Source organism: Eublepharis macularius, chromosome 11 (genome assembly GCF_028583425.1).
Source record: "Eublepharis macularius isolate TG4126 chromosome 11, MPM_Emac_v1.0, whole genome shotgun sequence".
In the NCBI taxonomy this organism is placed as follows: Eukaryota; Metazoa; Chordata; class Lepidosauria; order Squamata; family Eublepharidae; genus Eublepharis; species Eublepharis macularius.
Window position 1 is genome coordinate 20,809,408 of NC_072800.1, and position 18,654 is coordinate 20,828,061.

The window sequence follows — 18,654 nt, forward strand, 5'->3', positions numbered from 1 at the left end:
AATATCAAAACTCAAGTCTTGTTTTAGATTAAACACGTACCTTTTGGATGTTTTCTGCAGAAGACCGAACTTAGGAATTGATCTTTATTTTCCATCACCAGACATGAAATGAAAATGGAAAAAGAACTGAATCAATGTTTCTGATTGATCAGAGGGGTTTTTTTTCCAAAAGGGGTTTAATAAGATAAAAATCAATGCAGCCCCATTATATAACACGGTTTTTATCTATGATAGCTTTAATTAAAGTATGGTCAGACTTGGATTCAAAAGCTAAAATGTTAAGGCTCTTTTCAGGCTTTCCACTTTGGAGGCAGCAGAAACATTAAAGAGAATAATTAAGCCAGGTTGCTTTTTCTTTTTTCTCCCCTTTCCTTTCTCTCTCTCTTTTTTTTTTTTTTGGCTTTTTAAGTTGAAAGTCTCAAGATACATCTGCACCAGGGCGTCCCTAGTGCTTGTTAGCTTCCTAGTTTTCATCTGCAACATGAGATCTGCATCACCGTGTTGTCCAGATGGGTATCAGCTATGACCTGATGGGCAGTTGCACTGGTGGAATCAGACTTCATGCTGTGCCTGTTGCTGATGCAGTGACCATTTGAATGTTTGTACTGAATTCCCAAGCAGAGTCTGTGTATGATCTCACCATCTCGGCCCTTCAGCCCATGTTACAACACTACAGCTTCACTATTTCATGGCTTTTCTGTTTTTAGCTGATCCTCTGATTAACTCTTCTGACCAGGGCCTTTTTTCTGGGAAAAGAGGTGGTGGAACTCAGTGGGTTGCCAGCACAGGGAGCAACTCCTGGTGGGATGTGGTGCCCCTGGTACCACATGTGCACGCGCGAAGTACACGCACGCTTCTGGGACCATGCAATGACATCACTTTGGATCAGCTGGAACAAAGGGGGAGTTTTTTAAAGTTTAAATCACCCTCAGTGAAAATGGTCACATGGCCTGTGGCCCTGCCCCCTGATCTCCAGACAGAGGAGAGTTTAGATCGCCCTCCACGCCACGGCATGGGGGGTGATCTAAACTCACCTCTGTCTGGAGATCAGGGGGCGGGGTTACCGGCCATGCGATCATTTTCAAGGGGTGCCAGAACTCCGTTCCACCGCGTTCCAGCTGAAAAAAAGCCCTGCTTCTGACACAGTAAAGTCCTAGTAGCATTATTTGGACACATCGTTTTTTTCAAAAATATACTCTTGGAAGGTGACATACGGTGTTTACTACCCTGAGGGGTGTGATATTTTTCAATCTTTCCTCCTGACTTACTGAATATCACCACATGAGGATGGTGGATTTTTAAAATAAATACCATGCTAAGTAGCCAAGGATTAGTCCACACAGTAGACTTCTGGGAGACTGGAGCAAAGAACTTTTGCTGTTACTTCCTTGTTTTCCAGTGCTGGAGAAAAACCTTAGGGGTACCCCAAAGTGTGAGCAGGCAGGTGGAGTTGAGGATGTTGACAGTGGAGGGACCTATAAAGGGATTCTGCATAGTGACTGTAGCAGCTGTCAGAACTATTTGCACCGGTCCCTATAGGCTGCCTCTGAATCAGCCTCCATATTTTTAGAAGCCTCTGTGTAGCAGTTGTGGCTGCTTCAACAGCTACCTGAGAGAATCCCCCTTCCAGCACCCTTCAGTGCCAAACCCACCACCACCTCCTGCCTATACACTATGTATCTCTGGCTCCTTTTGCCAGAAAGAAACAAGGAAACCACAGCAAATGGAAATTCCTAAATTTTCTCTGCCTCAAGAAACTGGCATGGCGAGTTATCCTGAGGGCTCAGGTAAAAAAAGACAGAAAAGTATCAAAACTTCATCAGCATCATCATTCCTGTTGCTAAGTATCTCTGATTCCAGATAGGTCACTTAAGTTTTACAGCATCTTCCTTGGTTACATGTGATTTATCCTACTTTATTGCATTTGTTTATAAGAGTTTGGTCCAGTCCCTTACACAGGGGCTCACACCTGAATGATTCACAGCATGTCTGTCTCTGCCAAAATCCTCCTCTTCCTCCTCCTGTGATTCTGCTTATAAAAATCTCTGTAAACAGATTTTCCACACCATCTGTATCTGACTCATGCAAGCTTATGCTGGAATAAATGTGGTTAACCTTAAAGCTACCATTTGATTTCTGTTTTACTTTGCTACAGTAGAGTAACAGGGCTTCCCTTTTCAATAAAATTGTGCATGGTGGTCCACAGCACCATCAGGTTCCAGAACTGAGCGCAAAACATCTAAGAACGCCTCTGTTTGCAACCCAGCCACCTGAACCGAATGTATACATGGTACCTTTCAGACAGGGCACTGTGTAGACTTCAGAATTACCATGGGTGGATTCAACCTCAGCCTTTGACACTGTAGTTCCATGTGAATACACATGTGACCTGTTTCAGCTGTCTGCTAGCATTTGTCCACACTTGTAAGATTCTGATTCTGAATAATGTTATTGCAAACAAAATCCCACGGGGAAGGACTCTGCCTTAGGGCCAGACTAGACATTACGGCACCCACGTGTCCAAGCAATGGCCACTGACACCATTTTAGAGGAGAATTTAGCCATTAAAAATTGCAACGAGGGCAGGCCCACAGCATGACAGCACCATGGAATCTCCCCCCCCCGGTACCTTTTCATGTGCCAAAACAGACTCCTGCAATTGTCTCAACACTTGAAAAGGGGTGGGGGGACATGATCATATGGTACCATCACACCGCAGACCCGTCATCGTGGCAATTTTTAAACAGCTAAATTCTCCTCTGAACTAACAAAGAGTGGCCATAGGTTGGACCCAAGTTGGACCTGTGGCTGCCACATTGGACCCTCCATAACATCTAATTTGGCTCTTAGTATGCCACAGCCACAATGACAAAGGGTCTTATAGTGCTTTAAAGACTAATGAATTTACTGCAGCATTAATAAATATGTTAGTTTTTAAGGCGCCACAAAGCCTTTATTTGATTAAATGTACCATTACAGATATCAAGTAGATCTTTCCCTGCACATTTTCTTTCTACTGTCCTTCTCTTCCAAAGATCACAGCCATAAGGAACAGTCCGTTTGAAAGCTTTAAAAAAAAAGAAAATAATTTCAAGGAGGCAGAATCACATGCTATTTACTGATGCCGTATATGGCACTTTAAAAGGGGTGAGGAGGTCACACTCAAGTATTCTCTGTTCTTTTGTCCAAATGCACTTGCAAGTCACAACCCAAGGGAGACAGTTTTAAGAGCAGTTGTCAGGCACGACGTCGTCATATTGCAGAAAACAGTGATTAGCATTATCTATTGTCTTCTGTTTATTTGCAGGCATGTTGCATTAGGCCAGCTACAGCACACACTGAGACCTCCTGCTGTCGTCCTCTGTGGTGTTCTATCCAAAAAGACAGCGTCTGTGCCCATTATCAAATCACCGAGCTTCCTCTTAGGCCCTTGCCAGACTGTCTTTCTTTGTTCCACTGTTTCCCCGGGGCACTCCCCCACTTTTTGGTATAACTAACATTCACGAAGCTTAGTATTTACCTGAGCTTTTCCTCCCAAACATTTTATACTCATAAGGTCAGATCCGACGGTAATTTTCACTGACAGAAGCAATTTCCACTAGAGGAACAGGGTTTTTTTCACCTCCCCGTCCTTTATCCTGCTGCAGCATAAAATGCTTCTGTGGGGACGGGATTCTCCCAGAGGAACAAAATGAACAGGAGTAAGAGATCTGCTGCAGGAGAGGTGAATCGGCTACATTTGTCAGTTAGCAGAAGCCTGGATCCGACCCATAATCTCAACAATCCACACAGCCCTTGGAAGGAAGTCCAAAATTAGCAAACCTAACAAATTTGGGAAAGGCACCAGGGCCAGATGGACTTACAGCTAAATTTTATAAGACAATGGCCAACGAACTGGTACCATTCCTAAAAGAAGTGATCAATGGAGTATTAAAGGATCAACCGATTCCAGATACCTGGAAGGAAGCCAACATTTCACTGATCCCCAAAGAGGGCCAGGATCTGACTAATGTGAAAAACTATAGGCCTATATCCTTACTTAACAATGACTATAAAATCTTTGCGAAGATATTGGCAGAGAGAGTGAAGGGGTGGCTTTCGGAAATTATTGAGGAGGAACAAGCAGGTTTTTTACCTGGTAGACAAATTAGAGACAATTTAAGGACAGTGATTAATGCTATTGAGTATTATGATAAGCGTTGTGACAAAGAGGTTGGTTTCTTCTTTGTTGATGCAGAAAAAGAGTTTGACAATTTGAACTGGGACTTTGTTTGCCACTATGGAAAAGCTACAAATGGGAGAAAAATTCATAAGAGCAGTTAAAGAAATCTATAGAGACCAGAATGCAGCAATTGTGGTGAACGATGAGACTACCAAGAAGTTGACTATAAGTAAAGGAACAAGACAAGGTTGCCCGTTGTCTCCGCTGCTATTCATATTGGTATTGGAGATACTGATGATACAAATACGACAAGATGAAGAAATCCGCGGAATAAAAATAAAGGACTTTTCTTATAAAGTTAGAGCATTTGCGGACGACATAATGTTAATTGTGGAAGATCCAATGGAGAATATGCCAAAAGTGATAGAGAAGATCAAAGAGTTCGGAGATTTGGCAGGGTTTTATATTAACAAAAAGAAGTCAAAGATATTATGTAAAAATATGACTAAGCAAAAACAACAACTGTTAATGGAAATAACGGACTGTGAAGTAACAACCAAGGTGAAATATCTGGGAATTGAACTGACTGCAAAGAATATAGATCTATTCAAAAACAACTATGAAAAATTATGGACTCAGATTGAGCAAGATTTGATCAAATGGAATAGATTGAATTTGTCATGGTTGGGAAGGATTGCAGCAGTTAAGATGAATGTGTTACCAAGAGTAATGTTTTTGTTACAGACAATACCAATTATCCGAGACTCTAAGCAGTTTGAAAAATGGCAGAGGAAAATATCAGACTTTGTTTGGGCAGGCAAGAAGCCTCGAGTGAAAATGAAAGTTTTACAAGATGCAAAGCAAAGAGGCGGAATGCAACTGCCCAATTTAAGACTTTACTATGATGCAATTTGCCTAGTGTGGCTGAAAGATTGGATGACGTTGAAGAATAAGAAATTATTGGCCCTAGAGGGATATAAAAAAATATTCGGATGGCATGCATACCTATGGTACGACAAAGTAAAAGTGAACTCTATGTTCCTACATCATTACATACGGAAAAGCCTATATGCAACCTGGAAGAAGTATAGAGACTTCCTACAAGAAGGAACCCCCATGTGGGTAGTTCCGTATGAAGTAATAGATCCGAGAGCTGTCTATACTGAGCAACAGTGTTTAACATATAAGGAGATAACCCGAATAGAATCTTCTAAACTTAAAATAAAGACACAGGACGAGTTATTATCACCCAACTATGATTGGTTCCAGTATAGGCAGATCAGAGATCTCTACAATTCGGATTGTGCAAAGGGAGGCATAAGAACAGAGAATTCGGAACTAGAGCAGACACTTTTAAAAGAGGATAAGAAGGAAATTTCCAAGGTATACCAAGTACTGTTGAAATGGTATACTGAAGATGAAATAGTTAAAGTACAAATGGTGAAGTGGGCCATAAACTTTAATAAAGAAATAACAATGGAGGCATGGGAACACTTGTGGAAAAACACAATGAAGATTACAACGTGTACTAATATTAAAGAGAACATTTACAAAATGATCTATCGTTGGTACATGACACCAAAGAAGATTGCGCTAGGGAATCTGAACACTTCTAATAAATGCTGGAAATGTAAAAAACATGAGGGCTCTCTGTATCATATGTGGTGGACGTGTGAGGTAGCCAGGCAGTACTGGGGAGAAATAATAAAAGTAATAAGTGAGATTCTACAATTTCAAATTAATAAGAACCCAGAACTCCTGCTACTGAACCTGGGAATGGAGAACATTCCAGCTCAATATAGAACATTGTTATTTTACATGACAGCAGCGGCCAGACTTTTGTATGCGCAAAAATGGAAAGTACAAGAAGTGCCAACTATTGAGGACTGGACTTACAAATTGCTGTATATGGCCGAAATGGACAAAATGACAAGAAAACTGAGAAATCTGGACCCAGGACAGTTCAACACAGACTGGGAGAAGCTGAAGCAATATGTGCTGAAGAAATGGGAGGTGGGAAGAGAACTGTGGCAGTTCGAGAACTACTGAAATATGACAAAATGTAGAGGGGGGTGACTTTACCGGAGGGTAGAGAGAGAAATGAAAATGTCTAAGCAGCTATTTTGTTAGATTGTTATGTATAGAAAAATATATAGAAAATGGATAGAAAATAATTAACTATAAGGACCGACTAATTAATATTGTTTCTGGTATAAACGTGTAACATGTTAAACTGAGTGAGCCTACCTGAAGAAATATATGGATCAAATTGATTGATAATTTTTGAGGATAGTTAGACAAAGTAATATACGGAATATAAGTTAAATTGGTTGACTTATACAAATGCATGGGTTATATGGTTTATATGGTATATGGTTTATAGAAATATTTGAAACCAGGAAACTACGAAATTATGTTAAAAAGGGACAAATTGTTTGTCTAATATGGAAGAAGGGACTCAAAGATAAGGTATAGAGTATTAAAAATAGTTAAAGAATTATTGCTTAGATCAAAGGGAAAGTATATGTTTGTTAGATAGATGAATTTAAAATGAGTAAGAGAAAAGGGACAAAGGGTTGGAAAACTGTTGGAAGTCAAAAGAAAAGGGGGGAAAGGGAGGGGGTTAGAAATTGGGAAACGGGAATTGATTGTAATGTGAAATTATATGATTCTAATTCCAATAAAAATTTTATTTAAAAAAAAAACAAACAAAATTAGCAAACCTATGTGCAGACTCAGGCCATGAGATGGTGAGAGAATGTTCGTCGCTGTGGTGTGTTCTTGGCTTCCTGCTTTGTCTCTGAATTAGCATACTCGCTGAACTCTGGGCAGGGCTTTTTTTCAGTGGGAATGCGGTGGAACGGAGTTCCGGCACCTCTTGAAAATGGTCACATGGCCGGTGGCCCCGCCCCCTGATCTCCAGACAGAGGTGAGTTTAGATTGCCCTCCGCATCACTGGAGCGGCGCAGAGGGCAATCTAAACTCCCCTCTGTTTGGAGATCAGGGGGCGGGGCCACCGGCCATGTGACCATTTTCACCAAGGGCAATTTAAACTTTTAAAAATTCCCCCCTTGTTCCAGCTGACCCAAAGTGACGTCATTGTGTGGTCTTGAGTTCCACCACTGAGTTCCACCACCTCTTTTCCCAGAAAAAAAGCCCTGCCTCTGGGCATTGTCTTCTGAAACTATCCATTCTGTGCCTCCACCTGCAAAGATGAGGCAGGTTTTGACCATACCCAGGGCTTTTTCAGTGGTAGCACTTTACCTCTGCAACTCCCTCCTCATTGAGGTTTGCCTCATACCTACCTTACTTCCTTTCAGGCATGAGGCTAAACCATTCTTTTTGTCCATGCTTTTAACTAAGGGGTTATCCTTCTTCTAGCTATTTAATGATCTGTTTCTGGCCTGAGGACTCTTTTATCAGTATCATTTTACATCCTTCAAGATGTGTGTCACTCTGTTTTATTTATTATTTACAAGAATGTTTGTGCAGTCTCTCTGGAGGTGCTCAAAAAAGTAAAATGGAATGAAGCAATTAACAGTAAAAGCATATCAATAAGAACAAATAAAAAACATCAATAAAAGCCTGCCAGCGCATAAAAACACATAAAGCAGGATTTCTGAAATGATGTTGATAAACAGCCCTTGGGTTACAATCAAACCATAAAGCAAGTAAACAAGATAGATCCCTCTGGCCAGAAAAAAAATGTTTTGGACTGTTGCCTAAAACAGGTACATTGAATATTGCACTGCAGTTCCCGGGGGCGCGGGAGAGGAATACTGCCCCCAAGGCTATTTCAGGTCAGAAAAAAGGGATGAAATGGGAGTCTGAAGACACTCTTCTGCCTCCCCAAACCATGGCCCCAATCTAAATAGGCCACTGGGAAGTAAGATCCCTGCAGCTTCCATGTGGTTGCAGAGAATATGAGTTGGGATTTGAGAACCCCAACCCAACTTGTGACAAAACATCTCGTGTCATTTGGGCATATCTTGTGATGTTTTGGGCTGGTCCGGATGAAAGGTGTTGCGTGTTTTTTGTGTGTGTGTATTGCCTAATCATCTGCAGGGTTGCTAAGAAGTAGGGAAGCTATAAATTTCGCTGTGAACCTGCTCGACGCTTCAGCCTATCTTGTTTGACACTCACAATCAGACTGAGCTGATCAGGGATACGTTCAGACTGCATGAAGCAACCCAGACTGCTGCCAAAGAAGCGTGCAGCTGCCTGTTGGTCAGAAGTTAACACGCAGTCAATTGAGAAATCAACTGGGAGTCAGGTTCTTATCGTCCTCACTCCCTCAGCAAAATAATTACGCATTGAAGTTGTAAAATGGAGAGGAGAAAAGGCTCATTTATTCCCCTCCAAGCTAGGTGGAGATAGATGCTGTGCTTTTGAGCTTCCCATTGCACAAGGGAGAGAAGGAAGATCTGGGTTCTCTCCTTTTCTCTGCTGCCCAAGCCAACACAGAAGTGAAATCAGACAGGCGTCCGATCACCACCACCCCACTCTGCTAAATTTGCTGCATCTCAGCAAGTCAGCAGTAAAGTTTTGAAGATGAGAGATCAGCTCCTGACTCCATCCTCCACCCCACCTCAAAAAACAACTTTTCTGGGTGCTGTGCAAAATTTCCCCAGCAGGAGATCAGAAGGCGATTCCCAGCGGATCCCTCATCAGCTGAGAGTCAGTTTCTGCTGGCTGCAAATACACACAAACAGCCCAATCACCACTGCCTGGTTGCTGGTGAGCAATGAGAAGTGAGCTGGACTGGCATGTATTTGAGCATCCCTACTCAGAAATAAGCATCAGTGAGCTCAATGTGCAAAGCTTTACAATACCATCCTGAGGCAGAGTGACACCCTTCTAAACCCATTAACTGTAATGGATTTACTAGAAAGTGATTCTGCTTAGGACTGCACTGTTAGCCAATGGTTCGGAAGATGACAATGTCATTCTAGGAATGTCTCTGTTACAAGGCAAGAAAGGCAACAGGTATTTGGATTATGAGTATAAGGCGTGACTGAGAGTCTCACTACACAAGACATCTGACACATGAAGAACACATGTGCGGAGATGCAATGTTAGCTGGGAAGGGTTGTTTAAAAAGACAGAGCTGGCAGCAGGGCAAAGGCATTGCTATACACTGGAGTTGTGTGAAGAAGCTGTGAAATGCCAGAAGGGAAACTTCAGCCTATTATAACCTCTCCAGGTCCAAGCTCAGCTCTGGAAGGCAGCTCCAGCCCGTTTGTATTCCTAGCTGCCCTCTGGTTGTGAGCCCACACAGTTTTAGACTGGAGAGGTGAAATTGACAGAGCCTTTGGGGAGGCAAAGATGAAATTAACTAACCCTCTGAGGAGCAATCTCCACCAGCTCTGTCTTTTAAAACTACCCTTCCCAGCTAACATTGTATCTCCCTATATTTGATGAACACACACAGAGACATCTCATGTAGAGAGACTCTGAGAGACCACCATTTCGTTTTATATCCCTGTGTCAGAACTTGGCAAAGGATACATTTCTGATCACTTTTGCCCTCTTGTTTTCTTTTGCTTGCTTTGAATCAGACTCGATTGTTATATTTTTGCTAGCCATAAACCCAATTTGCTCAGATGGTCTAATTTCCAGAGTGATAAGATTCAATTGAATACCTATAAGCCACACATTGTTTTGTAATATTGTTTCATACAACATAAAAAGTATGGAGTTTGTTTCATGCACAAGATAATTGATGTAAGCAGTAAGACATTTTCTGTCATTCTGAAAATTATCTAAGTGGACACTATGTTTGTGATGTTTTTGAGCGAAAGGAAAGAAACCACTGCTGCCGCACATTTTTAAAAAAAATAGAATAATGTATTTTCTGTTCAAACTATTGTGTTGCATAATTTCTTTATATGTATTTGATTAAGAAAACTTGGCCAGGGTCTACCAAGACCCTGAAATTGTTCTATGAGTCCCTTCGGGGGGTTGTTGTTGTTATTTGTACCTTGTACCACCACAGACTACCTTGTGCTCTTGTAAACTGAGAGGAATTTCAAAAGAAGGTTGTGATATAGGAATCAGCTGTTCAGATAAAAAGCTGTTAGGAATTCCAGTGGGTCCATGGAAGCCCCTAGTGTAGATCTAAAATCATCTTTGGATCCCAAGCTTTGTTTAGTTTGCATTACTGTGAAATAATATGTAGGTATTTGTAATTTTTGTTTCAATTTCACTGTCATTATGTTTCCTGTTTATATGTATCCTCCACTTAAGATTAGAGATGGGCACGAACCGGGAAAAAACTGAACCATGTGGTTCGTGGTTCATCAATTTTCACGAACCATGAACTTTCACGAGCCTGCCCCTGGTTTGCAAACCAGTTTGTTTGGTTTGTGAAAACATCACATCCAGATCAGAAAATAATCACTTCTGGGTAAGCAGAAGGTCTGCAGGAAGTCCATCCCCTGTTGCCTAGGAAATTGATTGATTGGCACCAGGCTGTCTGCAGTGACGAACCAAAAAATGAACCAAACGAACCAGCCTAAAAGTTCATGGTGGTTTATCAGAAATGAGATCTGACGAACCGTGGTTCACGAACCACGAACTGGCCTGGTTCGTGCTTAATTTTGGTTCGTATTTTGGTTCATGCCCTTCTCTACTTAAGCTCATAATGATGGGCGGGTTACTTTTTAAAAAGTTCTCAAATGATGTCCATGAATTCACTGCTAGTGTCAAATTGCTAGAAAACTGTTGTTCCAGGTACAGACCTTTAGATTGGCAGATACGGTGTCCATCAGGAAGTAATAGGAGTACGTCTAGTGCTTGAAAAGGCATTAACACTGTTCTTATTGCCCCTGATAAAGCTAGTGTGTGCGAAACAAACCAAGCTAGCAGTTTGTCAGGCAAGTTTGGAACCGTTACCTCCCCACAGAGACTGCTTGGTTGGATGACTGGATTATCTCGCTTAGGAACTCTATTAAGCCATATTGAAGTAACGGGAGTACAACGGACAAGTGCAATCAGTAGTTAGAAAATTATACAGATTGTACTATAGATGAACTACTGGACACACCGTAAATGTTTGAATGAATTGTAAATGATCAGACTTACCTCAGAAGTTTGAATAATTGTAACTGTATTAACTATCTGTATGGAATATTTTTGATATAGTGTATTTATTGTACTGATTCTTGTATATTTCTTGATGTAGTATTTATAGATAGCACAGAGCACTTTAACACACTTTAGATTCATTGTATTGTCGAAGGCTTTCACGGCCGGAGAACGATGGTTGTTGTGGGTTTTCCGGGCTGTATTGCCGTGGTCTTGGCATTGTAGTTCCTGACGTTTCGCCAGCAGCTGTGGCTGGCATCTTCAGAGGTGTAGCACCAAAAGACAGAGATCTCTCAGTGTCTTTTGGTGCTACACCTCTGAAGATGCCAGCCACAGCTGCTGGCGAAACGTCAGGAACTACAATGCCAAGACCACGGCAATACAGCCCGGAAAACCCACAACAACCATTTAGATTCATTGTTTGATACTGTATTTGAGAGAGCTTTTGTTTCTGTGTTGGCTTTAGTTGCTCTCCCTTTAAGAAGCCTCTTTGCTGGGTTACAGACCTTTAGGAGACAACTGGATATCATGTATCATTCCATGATAACCTTAATAGGTGGTTGGTTCACATGGGGGGGGGGCGGGTTTATAGAATGCAGATGGTTTGTCCTAGACATATAAGTAGAAATAGTAACCAAAGAGAGAATATTTAGGCAAATAGAGGAACAAATCTTTTTGAGGGAAAATCAGCATGACTTCTGGAAAGTGAAGTCCTGCCTCACCCATCTTTTGGAGTTCTTTGAGAAAGTGAAAAAGCATGTAGGTAACGGTGACTGGGTGGATGTTATATACTTGGAATTTCAAAAGGCCAGGTTCCTCCTCATAGACTTCTCAGGCAAACATTAGGCTAACTGGCCTGTAATTTCCTAGTTCTCTTTTTAAATATCAGTGTAGCATTTGTTACTCTCCAGTCTTCTGGTACAGTGGCTGATTTTAGTGATAAGTTACATATATGGGTTAGTAGTAGAGATGGGCACGAACCAGAAAAAAAAACCTGTGCAATTCGTGATTTGTCACATTTCATGAACCACGAACTTTCACAAACCTGCTCCGGTTCACAAATCGGTTCATGAAAATGTGACTTCCGGGCCAGCAAATCACCACTTCCGGGTCAGCAGAAGGTCTGCAGGAAGTCCATCCCCTTTTGCCTAGGAAACTGATTGATCAGCGCCAGGCTGTTTGCAGTGACGAACCAAAACATGAACCAAACGAACCAGCCTAAAGTTCATGGTGGTTCATCAGAAATGGGCTCTGACGAACCATTGGTTCACGAACCACAAACCGGCCTGGTTTGTGCTGAATTTTGGTTGGTATTTTCGGTTCATGCCCATCTCTAGTTAGTAGATCAACAATTTCATATTTGAGTTCCCTAAGAACTCTCCGTCGTATGCCATCAGGACCTGGAGCCTTGTTGATTTTTAACTTTCCTATCTCTCAGCACCTTAATTTAACTCAGTTCTTGAGAATCCCTTTCTGATAATCCTGGCTGCGGCATGGGTAGATGTTCCAAACTTTCCACAGTGAACACAGCCTGATCTTTTAAAATATTTTATAACCAACCATAAAAATCATACGAGGATGATTTACACCAACAGATTCCTGCACTTCCATCTAGAACATGTTATTCCTGTACTATTCTTAAGGTTCGAAAACCTAAACAAACAAACCAAAGAAAGCCACTGCCATTAAAGGTGAGAGTAATGTACATATTACGTGTCTTTAGTGAGGAACCACAAGCAGCAATTCATCCACATTTTAACCTGGATCAACTCATTTCACCACTTTTGTCAGATCCTCATATCTGGGGCTTACATATAGGGGGCACGTTTCTCCATATGAGTCTACCTACCTTCTCAGGTCATCGTTAAGAACTCTCCTCTAGATTCTTTAAATTTAAGAAGAGTGGCAGAAAGCTGGCGCACTTGGTGGGGTGTCCTTCCCCAAGAAGCGTGTATATAAGTGTACTCCCCTCTTTTGACTTTTAGATGATTTTTCCAAGTTGTGTTTTTTTAAGAAGGGAAAATTGTATCCAATGACTATCCAGTAAAAAAGGGGTGAATCTGGCAGCTGTGCTGTGAAGCTAAAGATGCCAGCTATGCCATATTAATCCATTAATCATGGCTGATTAATATGGTTTTAGAGTGTTTGTGTGTGTGTGTTTGTTTGTACTTAGTAACAACATTAATAATAACATTCGATTTATATACCGCCCTTCAGGCTAACTTAACATCCACTCAGAGTAGTTTACAACGTGTGTTATAATTATCCTCACAACAATCACCCTGTGAGGTGGGTGGGACTGAGAGAGCTCTGGAAGAGCTGTGACTGACCCAAGGTCACCCAGCCGGCTTCAAGTGGAGCAGTGGGGAATCAAACCTGGCTCTCCAAATTAGAGCCCTGTCACTCTTAACCACTACACCAAACTGGCTCTCATTAATTGGACCTTCTTTGTGAGCCACCTTCTGCATTATGAAAGAGTGGGGATCAGGGCCATAGCCAGCCAATTTCCCTGCAAAGAGAAGATTGGAAAATCAGTTATTTTTCTCATAACCAATATAAATGTCTATAATCTACCATCAAGCAAACATGTCTGTGTTTATTTTAGCACAAATGTGTAGGTTGGATAAACAAAGTGGGGGGTTTTTTTTGCTTCACTTTGTTCACGTGTGTATTTTTTTAGTTCAGAAGCTTTTACCTACTTATAATGAATACCTTTCTTCAACAAAATAATAGCTTCCTAAAATTACCCCTTACTCCCTTTCTCTGCCTTGTTCACCATCATAGTATCTAATAGAAGAAGTTGTTGACGATTTCGTTATGGATGGATTCATTTGATTTTATGACAGAACAAGCCTGTCTGGCTACAAGTTGGCAATAAAACACCACCAAGCTCCATTTCCTGGCAGGAAGATGGCATTTTACACTGATTGATGGGGGATGAAGGAGTCGAATCAACACAGAGATACCCTTTTTCGGTTGTCCTGTGACTGCCTCTGATCTTCTGAGTGGTGGCAGTTGGGGGACCTCAAACATGTTTACTAACACCTCTCACATCCTGCCCGATGGTCATGACCCACACATTAACCCACAGCTCTGATTTTTGTGCCACAAGTCATTCATCTCTATTTTGAAAGTGGTTTGTTAAAAGTTATCTTGGAGGGAATTTGGAATGTCTACCCAGAGTTCTCACTGGCCTGAGAAGGAAATCCGAACTAGTGGGAAGCCAGTAAATAGAATAAATATCTGAAGAAGTGAGCTGTGGCTCACAAAAGCACTTACTCTACAACAAATTTTGTTAGTCTTATAGGTGCTACTGGCTCTTTTCTACTGTGAATAGGGGGTCAGGGGTGCTAATCTTAATCAAGGTTTGTCAGGTCATCTCACTTTTGTCCTGTGGGATGCTTTTAATCTGTCTCCCAGAGGGGGAGAGGTTTATACATTGTAAATTGATCTAGCTAGCAACTACATTTTCTTTGTATTGTCGAAGGCTTTCACGGCCGGAGAACGATGGTTGTTGTGGGTTTTCCGGGCTGTATTGCCATGGTCTTGGCATTGTAGTTCCTGACGTTTCACCAGCAGCTGTGGCTGGCATCTTCAGAGGTGTAGCACCAAAAGACAGAGATCTCTCAGTATCAGACAGTGAGAGATCTTTTGGTGCTACACCTCTGAAGATGCCAGCCACAGCTGCTGGCGAAACGTCAGGAACTACAATGCCAAGACCACAGCAATACAGCCCAGAAAATCCACAACAACCATACATTTTCTTTGTTAATTTCTAGTATTCTGTGGTATAGTGGCATGGTGTAGTGGTTAAGGTGTTGGACTAGGACCTGGGACCACTGGGTTCAAATCCCTTACTCGACCATGGAAGACTACCAGGTGACCTTGGACCCATCACAATCTTGATGACCTGGTGACTGTAGGCCTAACCTTTCCTCACAAGGTTATTGTTGTGGGGATCAAGTGGTGGAGAGAGGAACTATATGAAAAGCCATTTTGGGTCCCTGGTTGAGGAGAAAAGATGGATATAAGCATTGTTCTCTCTTATTCTACCTATCTATAGATCTTTCCCAAATATATGTGTTTTTGTATGCATGCATAGTCAATAAGACTTATAATATCTGGTCTGGAAGACAACTCTTGGAGCAATCTCACTCCCTTGCTAGATTCTGTAGTCTTGGTCTTGGTCTGTAAAACTTGGTCTTATGGGGCTGAAAGAAAAGGGGGATAAGGGAAAGCCAAGCTCATTTTTCTCTCATACACACACATATCCTCAGTTTATGTTCTCATGGGGAACATACAATCTGATTAAGAGCAACCTGTTCAATACTGTGACCAGTCCAACCATGCAGTCAATCCAGAAGTGAGACTGATCTAAAATTGATTAAAATTCCTAATTAATCATAAGTGCCTTCTAGTGGTGGCAGCGGGAATCATTCAGGGTTCATAAGAAAAAGAGTTTTTTGAGTTGCCTTCCTAACTGTGGAATACAGAACTGAGCCCTAAGATGGTGTGTGGGCAGGTGAGCGGCCAGTGTTACCTGTGTAACCCGTAACAGACTTGAGTCCCATAAAGGTGAGGGTGAACCTGAAAATTCCACTCTGAGCCACAGGAATCACGGATGGGCACAGCTGGATAGGCCAGGAAGGCAATTTTTGTATTACAAGGACGCGGTACTTGCCATCTATGATTTTTTGTTTTAATAAGGAATCTTTTCTCTTCAACGGTAGCTCTTATTCTTCTAACACAAGCTGTATTGTTACATTTTTGAAAAGGAATGCTATTTTAAAAAATTCTTAGATTGAACAAATCAGTTTTCTAGGTTGGGAGGTGTACCCACTGACTTTTCCCTGGCTATGGTTTTAAGCAGGGTATGAATATTGAAAACTAATATAATAAAGACTGCAATCCTAAGAACGCTTTCTGAGAGTAAATCCCATTGAATAACATGGGAATTACTTTTAAATAGATAAGTTTGGGATTGTTCTCAGGGCTTTTTTTCTGGGGAAAGAGGGGGTGGAACTCAGTGGGTTGCCCTTGGAGAAAATGGTCGCATGGCTGGTAGCCCCGCCCCTGATCTCCAGACAGAGGGAAGTTTAGATTGCCCTCCACACCACTCCAGAGGTGCAGAGGGCAACCTAAACTCCCCTCTGTCAGGAGATCAGGGGGCAGGACCACCAGCCATGTGACCATTTTCAAGAGGTTCCAGAACTCCATTCTACCGCGTTCCCGCTGAAAAAAAGCCCTGATTGTTCTCAATGTGTATTAACACACATGAAAAAGTACAGTGCTCTGAAGTTCATCTGTTCAAGAGAAGAGCAACTATATTTTCAGAGGATCATAGGACTGAGAAGCAGCTTTATACTAAATAAAGGCAAGGCCTTCCAAACTGAGTAGTCCAATCCTACTCGGGTTTTCTTTGCAGTGATGGGACTTGTTCCTAAAGAGCTGTGCAATGGAATGTAGCATAAGAGATCTCGTGTTCCAGATAACAACTTAACTGTTCAGATTTTCTTTTTCTTTTTTAAAAAATTATTTTTTTATTAAAACAAAAGGGGAGTACAGTAACAAAAAAGGAGGAAATGGGAAAACCAAGACAAATATAAAGCTATGTTCAAATTTTCTATGAATATGGATGTCTTACATTTTGCCTGAAAGTTAGTAGCTTGCATGACGCTGTTTTTCATAATCCAAGTGAAAGCTAAATTAAAGTTCTTTGATGTATTTCCAGGGAAAGCATAAACTACATGTGAACACTGGTCTGGAGGGCAAATGGTGCGGCCTCATTCCTGTCGGGGGCTCCTGCAATGATGTCACCACAACAGGCCTAAAATGGAACCTCAGTAAGTGACGCATTTCGATGCTACCAGACCTGGGTTAGATCCAGTCAACTTTTCTGCCAATGAAAAGGGGGGTGAGTTCTCCTTTATGGCCACCAAAAAAGGCTAGGCTGGGTCTCAGGGGATTTGCTAGTATAACAGTGCTATGGATGGGAGTAGTATTGCCAACATACAGGCCTGGAGATCTCCCAGAATTACAGCTGATCTCCAGTTCAACAGAGATCAGTTCCTCTGCAGAAAATGGCAGCTTTGGAAGGTGATCTCTGTGGCATTATACTCGACTGAGGTCCCTCCCCGTAGTCAACCCTCCCCAGGGTACATCCCCAAATTTCCAGGAATTTCCCAACCTAGAGTTGGCAACCCTAGATGGGCAGCTTTAATAGGGAGGGGAAATGGGTGAGACTGAGGGCCAAGCTACAAGTGACAAATGACACTTGAACGGCAAGTGAATCGAGTGGAGAGCAAGTGGAGGGCAAGTGAACAGGGAGGAATACACTTGCCATTCAAGTGTCATTCGTCACTTGTAGTTTGGCCCTGAGTGGAAAAGCTGGCTGGATCCAACCCATTATTCATATTTATTTTAAGATACGGGTTCAAATGATAGAGTTTATGTTTGTGGGGATGTATGATAGTTATTCACTTCTGATTTGAGAAGAGTCCCCCCCTCCAGAAAATACTTTCGCAGCCCACCCATTATTGGATGGGCAGCAGCTTGTACAATGAGGCTGCTTGAGTTTAATAGCATGTGTTAGCTGGTATCTGTGGCTTACCATCTGGTAAAGCCCACTGGCTGCCCTCCAGAGACCATGAAGTAGCTTCTGCGCGTTCACTGATTTTGGGATGCTCTATCATCCTTCATCAGCTCCTGAAACCAAAGTTGGTTATATTCATTTTCATTCAGTATGGATTTCAAAATCAATTTAATTGTACTATCTCTGATATGCATATAAAAACCTCTTGCTACTTTGTTATCAGAATTTGCATTTCTGTGCCGGTTTTGATGTTTGCTTTGGGTAAGAAATCCAAATGATAGGTTCCTGTCGCTGGAGAAAAAGGCCATAATTGACTGGATTTTAAAAAAAAAAAAACTGGTGTTTTCAAGCAGATTCGCAGTCGTTCCTTTGCTCTGTAGCTTGCTAAGTTTGGTGAGCAGATTCCCTTTTGCAGACAAGAGCTGAAAAGGTCAGATGAATGCAGAGATCTGATAAATAAATCAGTCATAGAATCGAGTGTATTTACGTTGTCCTGTAGAGTCCTGAAAAACAGTGGAAATGCTAATGGGGATAAAACAGTTGCTGTACGTGCTATAATTAGAGCCTGGAGTTCTCCATTGTTATTCAAGTCTGAAAGGTCAGCTGAATGCATGGCTCTGATGAATAAATGAGAGTTAGATGGATCTCACACACACAAAAGGCAAAGAGTCTGAGTGTATAGCTGAATTCTCTCCCTCCCTGGCTTGCCAGATCTTTTGATTTCCTTCTTGAAGACGTCTCTGATTGTAGTGTTGTTATGGGGAGGGGAATTTCTTTTTCCAAAATTCTTTGATTTAAATATATCTATTGATTT

General features: G+C 41.7%; 1 protein-coding gene across 1 annotated transcript in view; it reads left to right on the forward strand.

Annotated features, from left to right (window-relative positions):
* TPK1 (thiamin pyrophosphokinase 1) overlaps nt 1-18,654 on the forward strand; it is a 771,984-nt gene that overhangs the window by 315,974 nt on the left and 437,356 nt on the right. The window contains exon 8 of the mRNA XM_054991443.1: nt 16,980-17,091. Coding sequence (XP_054847418.1) covers nt 16,980-17,091 — 112 coding nt within the window. The remainder of the gene's footprint in view (nt 1-16,979; nt 17,092-18,654) is intronic.